Here is a 13282-nt window from a genome sequence, read left to right as displayed (position 1 = left end):
GAGGTTCACAGAACTCAATTTGTGGCTAAAACTGTGAAAATGTGTAGCTGAGACAACTGAATCAGGTAGGGAATTCCAGACTTTGACAACTCTATTACAGAAATCATATTTTTTACAGTCAAGTTTAGAATGATTTACATTGAGTTTAAAGGTTCAAGGTTCATTTTATTTATATGCCGCCCTATTCTCTGCGAGACTCAGGGCGGCGCACAAACCCAAGGGAGGGGAAGGGAAACACAAAGAACTACAACAAAAAAGTACAAGGGAATTTAAAACAACCAACAGCCACACGATTCAAGAGGGGAAGGGAACTCATCGACCCCAGGCCTGCCGACACAGCCAGGTTTTAACGGCTTTTCGGAAGGCCTGGAGAGAGGTGAGGGTCCGAATCTCTGCGGGGAGCTCGTTCCAAAGGGCCGGAGCCGCCACAGAGAAGGCCCTCCCCCGGGTAGTGGCCAGATGACATTGGCTGGTAGACGGAACCCGGAGGAGGCCTACTCTGTGTGATCTAATGGGTCTTTGGGAGGTAATTGGCAGCAGGCGGTCTCTCAAGTACCCAGGTCCAATACCATGAAGGGCTTTATAAGTGACGACTAGCACCTTGAAGCGGTGGTTCGCATGCATGTTATTGCGATTGAAACAGAAAAGGTCATTTACAGGTTAAAACATTACTATGTACAATTTTGTACGCAGTACCTAAATCTAACCACAAGCGACACGATTCCAAGTGATCCAAACCAAGAATTTCGAGCCTAGTAGCCTAATATTGTACTGATTTTGATCCATAAGCAAACCTTTAGCTGAACTGAAGTATATGATTCATCCCAAAGGGGACAGCAGTGGCTCAGTGGCTAAGACGCTGAGCTTCTCGATCAGAAAGGTGGGCAGCTCGGTGGTTCGAATCCCTAGCTCCGCATAACAGAGTGAGCTCCTGTTACTTGTCCCAACTTCTGCCAGCCTCATAGTTCTCAAGCATCTAAAAATGCAAGTAGAAAAAATAGAAATCACCTTTTGGTGGGAAGGTAACAGTGTTCTGTGCACCTTTGGCATTGAGTCATGCTGGCCACATGACCACGGAGACTTCTTTGGACAGCACCGGCTCTTCGGCTTTGAAATGGAAATGAGCAATACCCCCTAGAGTCGGGAACGACTAGCACATATGTGTGAGGGAAATCTTTACCTTTATATGATTCAGCCGTAACTTGGTATAGAAGAACAGGAGTCATGTGATGTCTCCTATTCTTATTTTTTGTCTAATGGGGAAGAATTGGGAAAACTACAGTTAGAGAGAGCCAGTTGGGTGTACTGGTTAAAGCTGCTGGACTAAGAGCAGAGAGTCCTGTGTTTTAGTTCTCCAAGGTTCCACAAAACCCATCTGGGTAATTTTAGGGCAGACATTTTAGCGTTGCGGCTATGTATCATTTGTGCCATTGGTCATTACAAAAGGGAGGAGAATATCGGTGCATGCTGATCTCAATCTATAAGCAAACTTTTAACTAAATTTCATTGAAACAGTATATGATTCAGTCACAATTTGGTGTAGAAGAACTTGTTCTCTGGAGGAGAATTGAGAAGGCTACAGAAAACTCTTAACTGTAGTTTTCCCAATGCTTCCCCATTGGATAACAAAAAGAAGAGAGTCAGCTTGGTGTTGTGATTAAAGCTTCTGGACTAAGATAGCGCTAGCACTAGCACTTAGACTTATATACCGCTTCACAGTGCTTAACAGCCCTCTCTAAGTGGTTTACAGAGTCAGCCTATTGCCCCCAACAATTCGGGTCCTCATTTTACTCACCTCTTTTCCCTGTTTTCCAAACCCAGAGGTCCCATTTCTCAGCCTAGTCCCCAAGATGGTTGACCTTCAGGTTGGATTGACAATAGAAACCTCATGGTTTTCTAAGACTTCTTGGGAAGTTTCAGTGTTATTCCATTTTGTGGACCATTTACAATTTGGTTTCTCTATCAAACTGGTCAGAAATCCAGAAGGGCTGTATCCACAAATCCAGAAGATAAAAGGCTGAACGCAACCTTGAGTTGGTGAGAACCGAACTGCTCGTACTAGGCAGAATTAGCCTGCAATATTGCATTCTAACCACTGTGCCAGCACGGGCTCTTTTTAGCCCCAAGTTCTAGTTCTCCATTAGACACAAAAAGCCAGATGGGTAATTTTAGGGCGGTCACATACTCTTAGCTCTAATCTGGGATGTCAGAAAACATCCTGGAAGGTGCTAATGGTCAACTTACCGTACTTCTGAAATATTTTATTGCTGGGGCCCAGAATGGACTTGAAGGACCATAACAGAGAAAGCTAAAACAAGGCTGCCAGCTTAGCATTCCCATCTCTTGGCTGTCTGCTGCTTGAGATTTTTGTATGCATTTTCTTAATAAAATTACATTCATTGTGCCTCACCCATGTTTTATTGAATAAGGCACAGCTGGTTGGTTTCAAGCCATCCTGCCCAAGATCTCAAAATCTGCAAAGCTTAAACAGAACAAAGCAATCAATGGCTCCAGGTTTGTAATCACACTTTCATTTTATGCCATATAGAGTGGGTCATGTTCTCCCTGTGATATAAAAGTAAAGGTTCCCCTCACACATATGTGCTAGTCGTTCCCAACTCTAGGGGGCGGTGCTCATCTCTGTTTCAAAGCCGAAGAGCCAGCACATGTGGCCGGCATGACTAAATGCCGAAGGTACACAGAATGCTGTTATCTTCCCACCAAGGTGGTCCCTATTTTTTCCACTTGCATTTTTACATGCTTTCAAACTGCTAGGTTGGCAGAAGCTGTGACAAGTAACGGGAGCTCACTCTGTTAGGCAATGCTAGGGATTTAAACCACCTAACTGCTAACCTTTCAGATTGACAAGCTCATCATTTTAGCCACTGAGCCATGGTGTCCCTCCCCCATGATATAGGGATGGGTTATTCCAACTGGACATCTTGCCAGATTAAATATTTGACATTGGTCTAAAACTATTATTTAGCTAGGTTTGATGGTTTGCAGATAGTTCTGATGATGCTTCAATGGTCCAATCCAACACAGCTTCATATGGGACCCTTAGTATTTATGATGCAAAGAAAGTACTGTATATTGGAATACAATCCACATAACCATATATATATATATATATATATATATGTGTGTGTGTGTGTGTGTGTGTGTGTGTGTGTGTGTGTGTGTGTGTATTGTGTCACAACCCCTTGTGTGCCCAAATATGGGAGGAAGCATACTGCTTCCTTTCTCTGTCTATCGGCTCGTCACAAGAGACCATCACGACAGAAAGGCATTATTTTTACTGTTGCCTTTGTTACATTTGTGTTGCATTTGTGCTGATAAATAAATAAAGGGAGACTAGTATAGATCTATTTCAAGCTATTTAGCTATCATCAGCTAGCCATACCCTTACTGGGTTCGATTCCCAGTAAGGGTATGGCTAGCTGATGAGAGCTAAATAGTTTGAAATAGATCTATACTAGTCTCCCTTTATTTATTTATCAGCACAAATGCAACACACACACACACACATATTCCTGGATCAAAATCTGAAGTAACTAGGGTGGGATTTTATATGACTATATCACATTCAGAATGGTTTACTCCAGTGGTGGGATTCAATTTTTTTACTACCGGTTCTTTGGGTGTGGCTTGGTGGGTTTGGCTTGGTGGGCATGGCAGGGGAAAGTTACTGCAAAATCCCCATTCCCTCCCCACTCCAGGGGAAGGCTACTGCAAAATCCCCATTTCCTCCCGATCAGCTGGGACTTGGGAGGCAGAGACTAGATGGGGGCAGGGCCAGTCAGAAGTGGTATTTGCCGGTTCTCCGAACTACTCAAGATTTCCCCTACCAGTTCTCCAAAAACTGGTCAGAACCTGCTGAATACCACCTCTGGTTTACTCTATGTAGATGAGATGTTTAATTGTGACTGGTGTGCTGGTGTTACAAATGGGTTGGATAATCCTAGACTGGAGCATGGAGTTATTTGAAAACATCTACTGAAAGAAATTTTCCCTATCTTGAACGCATGCATCATTTGTTGCCTTGTGATGGATAACAATTGGAAGGGATTTAATTCTTCTTTCTTCCTGGCCTTAAATTTTAGCTGCACTTTATGCCTTTGTCTTGCAAAATCTCTGTAACGCAATACTGATTAAGCATTGGGTGGATTCAGATTGGAATTTCAGCCTTGCCCATTGAATTTCCTTGTTCTCAATATTCTTGTAACTGAAAGAGTTTACGTGAGCCTGGATTGACCTTTCCATTGGAAAAGCTTCAGCCAAGCATTTCCACTTGCGTAAATAAATGTGCGTATCTCCGATCACATGGTGGAGGTTCTCAGAGAATTGTGTAACCTGAATTCATGCCTCTGTCCTAATATAGAAAGTAAAATATTAAATAGTAAAAGCTGTGGTGGCGCAGTGGTTAGCATGCAGTACTGCATGCTACTTTTGCTGACTGCCAGCTGCCAGCAGTTCGATCCTTACTGGTTCAAGGTTGACTCAGCCTTCCATCCTTCCCAGTTCATTAAAATCAGGAGCCAGATGATTGGGGGCAAGAGGCTGACTCTGTAAACTACTTAGAGAGAGTTATAAAGCACTGTGAAGCGGTATATAAGTCTAAGTGCTATTGTTATTGCTATACCAGAGCCTGGTATACATAGCAATAAAAGGGTGCTCCTTTTAATTATTATTTTAGAAAGTCGAGTATCACACCATAGTGTTCATTGGGCTTGGGGGTTGAATCTATGGGGCTGGAATTCAATCTAATAGTCTAATCAAGGAAAGAAGCAACCTAGAACTAAGAAGAAATTTCCTGTTAGTTAAAACAATTAATCAGTGGAATGACTTGCTTCTAGAAGTTGTGAATGCTCCAACACTGGAAGTTTTAAAGATAAGATTGGACAACTATTTGTCTGAAATGGTATAGGGTTTCCTGCCTAAGCAGCAGGTTGGACTAGAAGACTTCCAAGATCCCTTCCAACCTCTCCTCTCTCCTCCATTCTCTTATCTTCTGCTCTGCTCTACTCTATTCTCCCTTCTCTCTACTATTCTTTCTTTTTTCTTCCCTTCTCCTCTTTCCTCTCTTCTCTTCCATTCCATTCCATTCTAGCAAAATGGGCACCATTGCCAGATTCTAAGCATTTTAAAACTATAGTTTGAACAGATTGTAGCAGCTAAGGTAAGATCTAACCCTGAGCCTCACTTTGGTTTGCAGAAAGCTCTAAGCCCAAGGTAGCATTGTGGCTTTACCAAGTAGCCCCTGACTTATGACCTCAATTAGGAGAAGAATTTATGCTTCCAAGCAAGGCCATCGTTAAGTGAGTTCTGCCTGATTTCACAACCTTGTCGCTACAGTTGTTCAGCAAATCCTGTGGCTGCTAAGCAAATCCAACTTCCCCTGTTTGCTTGTTGAAAGCCAAATGAGAGAGTTGCAAATGGCGATTGTATTCTTTCTAACCAACATTCTCCTAGTTGCCTAGACTTTCTTTTAAACAAGTATTTGTGAATGTTACTTTGCTGTACCGTTGACACCAGAAGCCATTACTCTGTTTCCCAAAGAAAGAATAGAAATCTGATCATTCTTGTGATCGTTGACTGTTGAGCATACTTGACTTTTCCTCTTTTATGTTCAAGGTTTCTCCCTCCAGGGAAAATTGTACCCGACTGTATTCCTGCGGTATTAATTGCCTGATGTTTTCCTCTCTCCTTTCTTACCTTTACCTGTAGCCCGATATCGATAAAGCGGTTGAAGCAGCAAAAACAGCTTTCCAAAGTGGATCTGTCTGGAGACAAATGGATGCGGCCAGTCGCGGAAGACTTCTAAATAAATTGGCCGACCTGATTGAGCGAGACAGAGAGGTGTTGGCGGTAAGTGAAGCTGGTGCATCACCAGGGTGTGAAGAATCAACCAAGAAGGGTTGGGGTATCACATTTAACCTTGAGCTTCTTGCTCTTTTTTTTTTTTTTTTTTTTTTTTTTTTTTTTTTTTTTTGTTACTAAGTATATTTTATTCAATTTTCACATTCCATTTGCAATCATTTATATACAGGGTATTTACTATAAGAAAAGAAAAAAAAAAGAAAAAGGGAATAAAACGAACAAATAAAAAGGAAACACAACTCATCATTCACAACCCCACCTAACCCTTGCATCCTCCATACACCCCATCTACCCCCTCCAACTTTCCTTTCTCCCTCTAACACTCCCCTCCTACTTCCCTTTCCCCTCAAACCTTCCTTCTCCCCTTACTCCCCAGACACCCTCCTTACATTCCCCTTACTCCTTACATTCCCCTTACTCCTTCCTTACTCCTCCCTCTTCCTTCCCTCTACCTCCCTCCTTGGTGTATGCCTTTATTCGAGTATTGTTTGATCTGATAAAAGTAAAGTGAACCAAGGAAAAATAATAATAATAATAATAATAATAAAAAAAAGAACCACCGTATATAAATACATTCTTGTTCTTATTAAAACTATATTAACACCCCCCCACCCCACCCCCCACAATCCCCATCCCTAATCCTCCCGGCTTCCCAGGGCCCACACCTGGCACTACCTTCTATCTAAAATATCTTGTATACATATGGATTAAAAAATAAAAGTAATATATCAAAAAAAAAAAAGAAAAGCAGAGAAAGAAAAAAAAAAGGGAAAAAAAGAAAAGAGAAAAGAGAAAAAAGAAAAAAAGAAACCACTCTTCGTGTTGATCTCAGCCCCCCATCTTTATCTATGCTTAAATAGTATAAATCATTCTATCTATATTTTATTCTCATCTCTTACTTCTTTGCTATTTACCCCGACCTTCTGTAGGCTCTCCCGTTCCCTTCCTAAACCTCATGATCCCTTCCAATAAGATTTAAGCAGCGTGGTTCATGCCATATATTCAAATATAACTTTACAGACAAGTAATCAAACTTTCCCTTCTAGTAAAATTTAAACAACGTAAATGATCTTTCTTTACCCCTTTTTCAAACAGTAATTCAAAATAATCTAACCAGATTTCCCCTTCTTAGTAAAGTTAAGCAGCGTAGATCAGATATTACTTTACACAGGAATCAATTTCTATCTTAAGATAATTCCAACCAACTTCCCCTTCTAATAGAATTTAAATAACTTAGTTCATTCCACATGTATTTTACCCTCATCCCCCACTTGTCTGATATTTACCACTATCAAATTTATACTACCATTTGTTTAAAATATAACTCAGAGCGATTTGTAGCATGAATCATTCCACATATTCCAATAATACTTTCAACAAGAGTCAGTTAACCTTCTATTTTAAGGTAGTCGCTTCTAACAAAGTTTAAACAACATAAATCATTCCGCATTCTTTTTACAGTTATCTTAAGATAATCCCAAGCGGCTTCCTGTTCTAATAAGCTTTAAACAACATAAATTTTGCCCTCTTCCCTTGCTTGTCTGATATTTACCTCAAATAACGTAGTTCATTCCACATGCATTTTACCCTCATCTCATGCTTGTCTAATATTTAAAACTATCAAATATATACTAGCGTTTATTTGAGATGTAATTCAGAACTATTACAACCAACTTTCCCTTCAAATAAAAGTTAAATAGCATGGATCATATTCAAATAATACTTTCAGCAAGAGTCAGTTAACCTTCTATTTTAAAATAGTCCCCTCTAACAAAGTTTAAACAACATAAATCATTCCGCATTCTTTTAACCACTATCAAATTTATGCTAACGTTACTTTAGAATCTAGCTCAAAGTAGTTTCACCCAGCTTTCCCTTCTGATAAAAATTAGTCCACTTTTTCTACCGGAGAGAGGTCTCAAACCCCCATTCAGTCCTCAACTTTAGGAAGTCTTTTGAAGTATCTAAATTCTCGATCTGCGTTCTTCTGCTTCTCCGAGGGAGGAGGGGCTACCCCCTCCATCTTGCAGCCGCATGGCCAGCCGTTTGCTTTCTCCTTCTGCTTGTCTCTCCTCTCTTCCAAGCGCGTCAGGAAGTCCCGCCTTCAGAATCCTAGAATAGAAATCTTGAGCCTCCGAAACAGAGTTAAGACGAAATCTTTGATTCTCAAATGTAACCGTGATGCCGGCAGGGGCCTCCCATCTGTATCGAATCTGTTGACTCCTAAGCTCTTTAGTTAAAAAAGTGTAGTCCCTTCTTGCTTTCAACATCTGAAAAGGTATATCTTTGAAAACAATCACGTCCTGGTCATCAACTCGGAGACTGTTATTATGAAACTTTTGCACAATCGCGTTTCTAGATTCTTTTGTAGAGAAATGTATAATTATGTCCCTCGGGAGCTGTCGCTGTTCCGCTATCAATGAGTTCTGGCGATAGATTTTCCGAATCTGCCAATCAAAGTTAAGTCCCGGGCTTCCCAGCGCATGGCTGAAGGCTTCAGCAAAGGTCTGTTTCAAATTCTCCTGCTGCTTTCACGGAATCCTCTGACTCTTATTGAAAATGCCTTCCTATCAAAATTTAGCATCATAAGCTGTTCTTCGTTATTTCTAATTTTTTCTTGTAAAATTTGAATATTGGTAGTCAAATCAAAATTAGCCTTCTCCAGACTTTCCAATTTGTTCTCTATTTCAGCAGAGTAATCTAACAGGGCAGACACGGCTGCAAACGTATTCGCCTTCATTTGATTAACTTTAGATTTTAGATCATCATAAAGTTGCAATACAAATTCCTTAAGTTCTTGCTTAAAGGCATTAAAGATTTTAAAGAGATATTCCTGTGTTAAAACTTCTCCAGTAGAGGGCGTAGGAGACAAAGGCTGTATTTCCAAAAAAGATTCTTTAAATTCTTTAGACACATTTGTAGCAAGACGCTTCTTTGATCTGGGTGCCATAATAAATAAACAAGTAAGCAGCGCTTCGCTCCCCTCTATTTCCAAAGAAAAAGAGTTTATTTTGTTAAGGAGCGGTCTGCAGAAAGATAAGCCCGGCTAAGTACATCCAGTAATCATCCACGGAGAGAAATCGCCATTTTGAAGTCTATTTAAACAAAGAAGTCTTTAAGACGAATGGTGCTGGTATTTAAGATAGTAATAAAAGCATAAATCTCACAGGGGTGGTACCCTCCCGTATCAAATCTAGCTTGAAAAAAACTTTGTTTTGTCCTGGGGGGGGCTAGCCTGTCTGGGGCTGCCAAAAAAAAAAAAGGCAGCTGAGAAGAACTGGCCGGAGATAAAAGCTCCGCTTCGGCTGGATCTAATCTCTTCCACAGCCAAAAAAAGAAAAAGGCTGTGGCTTACGAATAGACCCTAGTCTACGGAGCTATCCTCCCTGCCCCTTCCTTAGCCAAAAAGGGGTGCTATCTATGATCTTATTTAGATATACAGACCAGATCTCTGAGGAGCTCGGTGGAGCCCTCCTCGGCAACAGGCCACGCCCCCAGGAAGCCTCTCCTTCTTGCTCTATTTTTGACCTACTAATCCATGGTGCCCGTAATAGTTTTCTCTTACCTTCGCTACCGGTTTGGAACTGGGAGCGTGCATGTGCGTGCACTCGCTTCACTCATGTGTGGCGCTTCTGTGCATGTGCAGAGCATCTGTGATGATGTCTGGATGGGTGGGTGGAGCCTCCTACTGCCCAAACCAAGGCGAACTGGCAGAATATCACCTCTGCATGGTGCTATTTACATAGAAGAAAAGGGGAATTGAAAAGAGGCTGGAAGATTACACTTCTTTGTTCCATTGTGTAGGCAAGACAACAAAATTTAGTAATAATCAGGATGGGGAATTGATAAAGGTAGATGTAGAATCTGTCTGTGTCTTTCTTGTCATAAAGAAGAGACCTAGTAAAATCTACAGAAGGTCCTTGTTATTGCCCTAAATTTCATCTTCAGTCCCAAAATTGCTTTTTCAAGAGGTAACTGGACTCTCTGGTTTTTCTTTGAAGGCGTTTCGCTTTTCATCCCAGAAGCTTCTTCAGCTCTGACTGGATGGTGGTGGGTCATCAGTCAGAGCTGAAGAAGCTTCTTGGATGAGAAGCGAAATGTCTTCAAAGAAAAACCAGTTGCCTCTTGAAAAAAGCACCTTTGAGACAACCATGACCTCAATGACTGAGAATCTCCATAGACTTTCATCTTCAGTGTTGCAAACCAATGTGGAGGAAACCAATTAACAGAAAACATGTACATTCCTTGGTGCTCTCTGGTTGTTCACAGATGTTTCATTACTTGACTTCATAACCCCACTAATACTCATGAGTGTGGGGTTTAATCCCTGTTTATATATAGTAGTTTACCTTGCCACTCTGGTGGAATTGTGGTTTTCTCCTCAGTAGTTCCTTAACTAGGTTCTTTTTGTTTTGCTTTTGCTGGGTTGTTTGTCTGGTGTTAATCCCTGCTTATCTGGGTGTTGGCTGCTGCAGGGGGTGTGTTTTGGTCATTTTTGTTTCCTTCTTAGCTTTTTACTGTCTTGTTTGAATGGTGTGTCAATATGGTTTTATTTCTATAAAATATCTGCCAGCAAATAGCGAAACTCAGAAAGCACTGAGGATTCCGAGGTGGCGCAGTGGTTAAATGCAGCACTGCAGGCTACTTCAGCTGACTGCAGTTCTGCAGTTCGGCTGTTCAAATCTCACCGGCTCAGGGTTGACTCAGCCTTCCATCCTTCCGAGGTGGGTAAAATGAGGACCCGGATTGTTGTTGGGGGCAATATGCTGACTCTGTAAAACCGCTTAGAGAGGGCTGAAAGCCCTATGAAGCGGTATATAAGTCTAACTGCTATTGCTATTGCTATTCCATAGTTCGATCCTGAACCACACACAATATATTTTCTTCTACTGGTAATAGAAAGCATGCACAGGGAGCCTCCAGCACCTCAATCAATTGTAATCTCCAAGGTTTCCCATTCAGGACTCTTGCGCAAAACCAACACAACTGGGATTGATTGTCTCTCCAGGAAGACTTTGAGAGAACAGGAAAGGTTTTGCAGATAGGGTCCCTCCAACCAACTTGGTTGACCAACTGATTCTTGCCATCTTATTGTTTCCACTGAAGATTTGGTTGGGAAAATATTTTTCCCAGTAGAGATTGGCTCAAAGTGTAAACTTCAAATGCAATGTTCTTTCTTTCTTTTCTTTTCTTTTCTTTTTTTTGCTTTCAGACCCTGGAAACTTTGGACACTGGGAAACCGTTCCTCCAAGCGTTCTTTGTTGACCTTGAAGGTTGCATAAAAACCCTGAGATACTATGCTGGATGGGCAGATAAAATCCAAGGCAAGAATATCCCCGTGGGTAAGTTGTACCTGCTATCTCCTCTGCTGAGTTTCTTATCTTATGTCCGCTAGGTAAAATTAACCTGAATCTATAAATTGGAGAGAAGCCATGAAAGCCTAATTCAGATGCTATAGTTAATTACAGTTTGGCTACCAGAAATATATCTGAGTTTATAGGCACCTTCCTCCTCATCCTCCAGTTCTTGCTTCGTGGTCTAATTTATAGAAACCCTGCTATAAGTTAAACATTTTTTTCTTTTTTTTTTTACCTCTTGCATCAAAGGTTTTATTTCTTTTAAAACACAAATATTTTATCATTCGTCAATCATTAAAACATTGAAGTACAATTTTTTTTTGTCTTTGTGCCCCTCCCTCCCTCCCCCCCCCTACCCCTCCCCCCCCCCCCCCCCCCCCGGCTTCCCAGAACCCGTACACGGTATGGATTTTTAACAAACACAGTCTAAAATTTATTGAAAAAAAAGAAAAAGAAATAAAGAAATTAATGACATTCTGCATTGAGCTTAGCTTCTTTTTACTGAACCAACTTTAAACAATTTAAATCATTTCTGATCTTAAGCATAGGCTAACTGGAATTTCTTGGTCCCATATTTATTTTGTATATAGTCAATCCATTTTTTCCAGTCTCGTTTATATCTCTCATTTGAGTGATCTTTAAGATATGCCGATATTTTAGCCATCTCGGCTAAGTTTGTGACTTTCAATGTCCATTCTTGGATTGTAGGTTAAACATTTTTTTTGTTGATGGCTTTTTGCCAACTTTGTTGGCAAAGAGTCAAAATGCAGTAATATTCATGCTTAATGTAGCTCCTTTGCTTTTGGAGAATATTTTTTTTTTAAAAAAAAAACCCATTCTAAACTTATTTCTGATGAAGATCATACTCTTTCCTGTGGTTAATAGTAGTTTTCTGATGAAACCTAACCCCCATTTACAGTATAGTTTACAGATGACAGATTAACAGAATTGGAAGGGACCTTGTAGGTCATCTAGTCCAACCCCCACCCACCCAAGCAGGAGACCCCACACCATTTCTGACAAATGGCAGTCCAATCCCTTTTTGAAAGTCTCCAGTGATGAAGCTTCCACAACTTCTGTTCCATCGGTTGATTGTTCTCACTGTCAGAAACTTTCCCCTTATTTCTGGGTTGAATCTCTCCTCCTTTAGATAGTCCTTGATTTACAACTATATATTTAGTGACTGTTTGAACTTACAACAGCACTGAAAGAAGTGTCTTGCCCATTTACGACCATTGCAGCATCCCCGTTGTCATGTGATCAAAAGTTGTGGGCTTGGCTACTGACTCATATTTATGACGGTTGCAGTGTCCCGGGGTCTTTCTATCTCCTTTTGCGACCTTCTGCCAAATAAAGTCAATTGGGGGGAAACTGGTTTCACTTAACTTTGTTACTAACATAACAACTGAAGTGATTCACTTAACAACTGTGGCAAGGCAAGGTCGTCAAATGGGGCAAAACTCACTTAACAACTCTCTCGGCAACAGAAATTTTGGTCTCAATTGTGGTCGCAAGTCAAGGACTACCTATAGCTGCTATTTGCCCTGAAGTAAGGGTGTCCATTGAAAGTTGAGAGCCAGTTTAGCTTAATGATTAAAATGCTGGACTAGAACCGGAAGCCACAATGACTATTCTTCTCTTTAGCATGAAGCCGGTGGGGTGACTGACTTTGTGGCCACTCCCTCATTCTCGGCCCAATCCACATTGTAGATTTATTGTGGGGGGGGATAGGAAGCAGGAACATTAGTGGGTTTTTGGCATCTTTCAGTCTCAAAAGACGATGGTATCGTGCTCTGGAAAGCACGCAGCATCTGGTGTGGCTAAAAAGTCCAATTCGGGAGTGGCAATCCCTTCCACACTGAGGGCAGATACATTCTGTCCCCTTCCCAGCCCCCAGATTTTGCTGGTTCCGGGACTGCCTCTTTGGGTTGTACAAATACAAGTATGAGTAATTAATTAAAAAGGAAGCAGCCTTTAGGAGACTGGAAAGCAGCCAAGAGGTAGTGATTTTCAATGGGAAGCCTGGACGGAAACCTCTTTAGAGT

The 13282-nt window shown here is 41.1% G+C and overlaps 1 protein-coding gene across 1 annotated transcript in view; it reads left to right on the top strand.

Annotated features, from left to right (window-relative positions):
* ALDH1A3 (aldehyde dehydrogenase 1 family member A3) overlaps positions 1-13282 on the top strand; it is a 60042-nt gene that overhangs the window by 19573 nt on the left and 27187 nt on the right. Inside the window, exons 3-4 of the mRNA XM_032232419.1 lie at positions 5728-5868; positions 11093-11222. Coding sequence (XP_032088310.1) covers positions 5728-5868; positions 11093-11222 — 271 coding nt within the window. The remainder of the gene's footprint in view (positions 1-5727; positions 5869-11092; positions 11223-13282) is intronic.

The sequence above is a fragment of the Thamnophis elegans genome, chromosome 16, assembly GCF_009769535.1.
Source record: "Thamnophis elegans isolate rThaEle1 chromosome 16, rThaEle1.pri, whole genome shotgun sequence".
In the NCBI taxonomy this organism is placed as follows: domain Eukaryota; kingdom Metazoa; phylum Chordata; class Lepidosauria; order Squamata; family Colubridae; genus Thamnophis; species Thamnophis elegans.
Note: the sequence above shows the minus strand (reverse complement) of the source record. Positions and strands in the feature narration are given on the sequence as shown.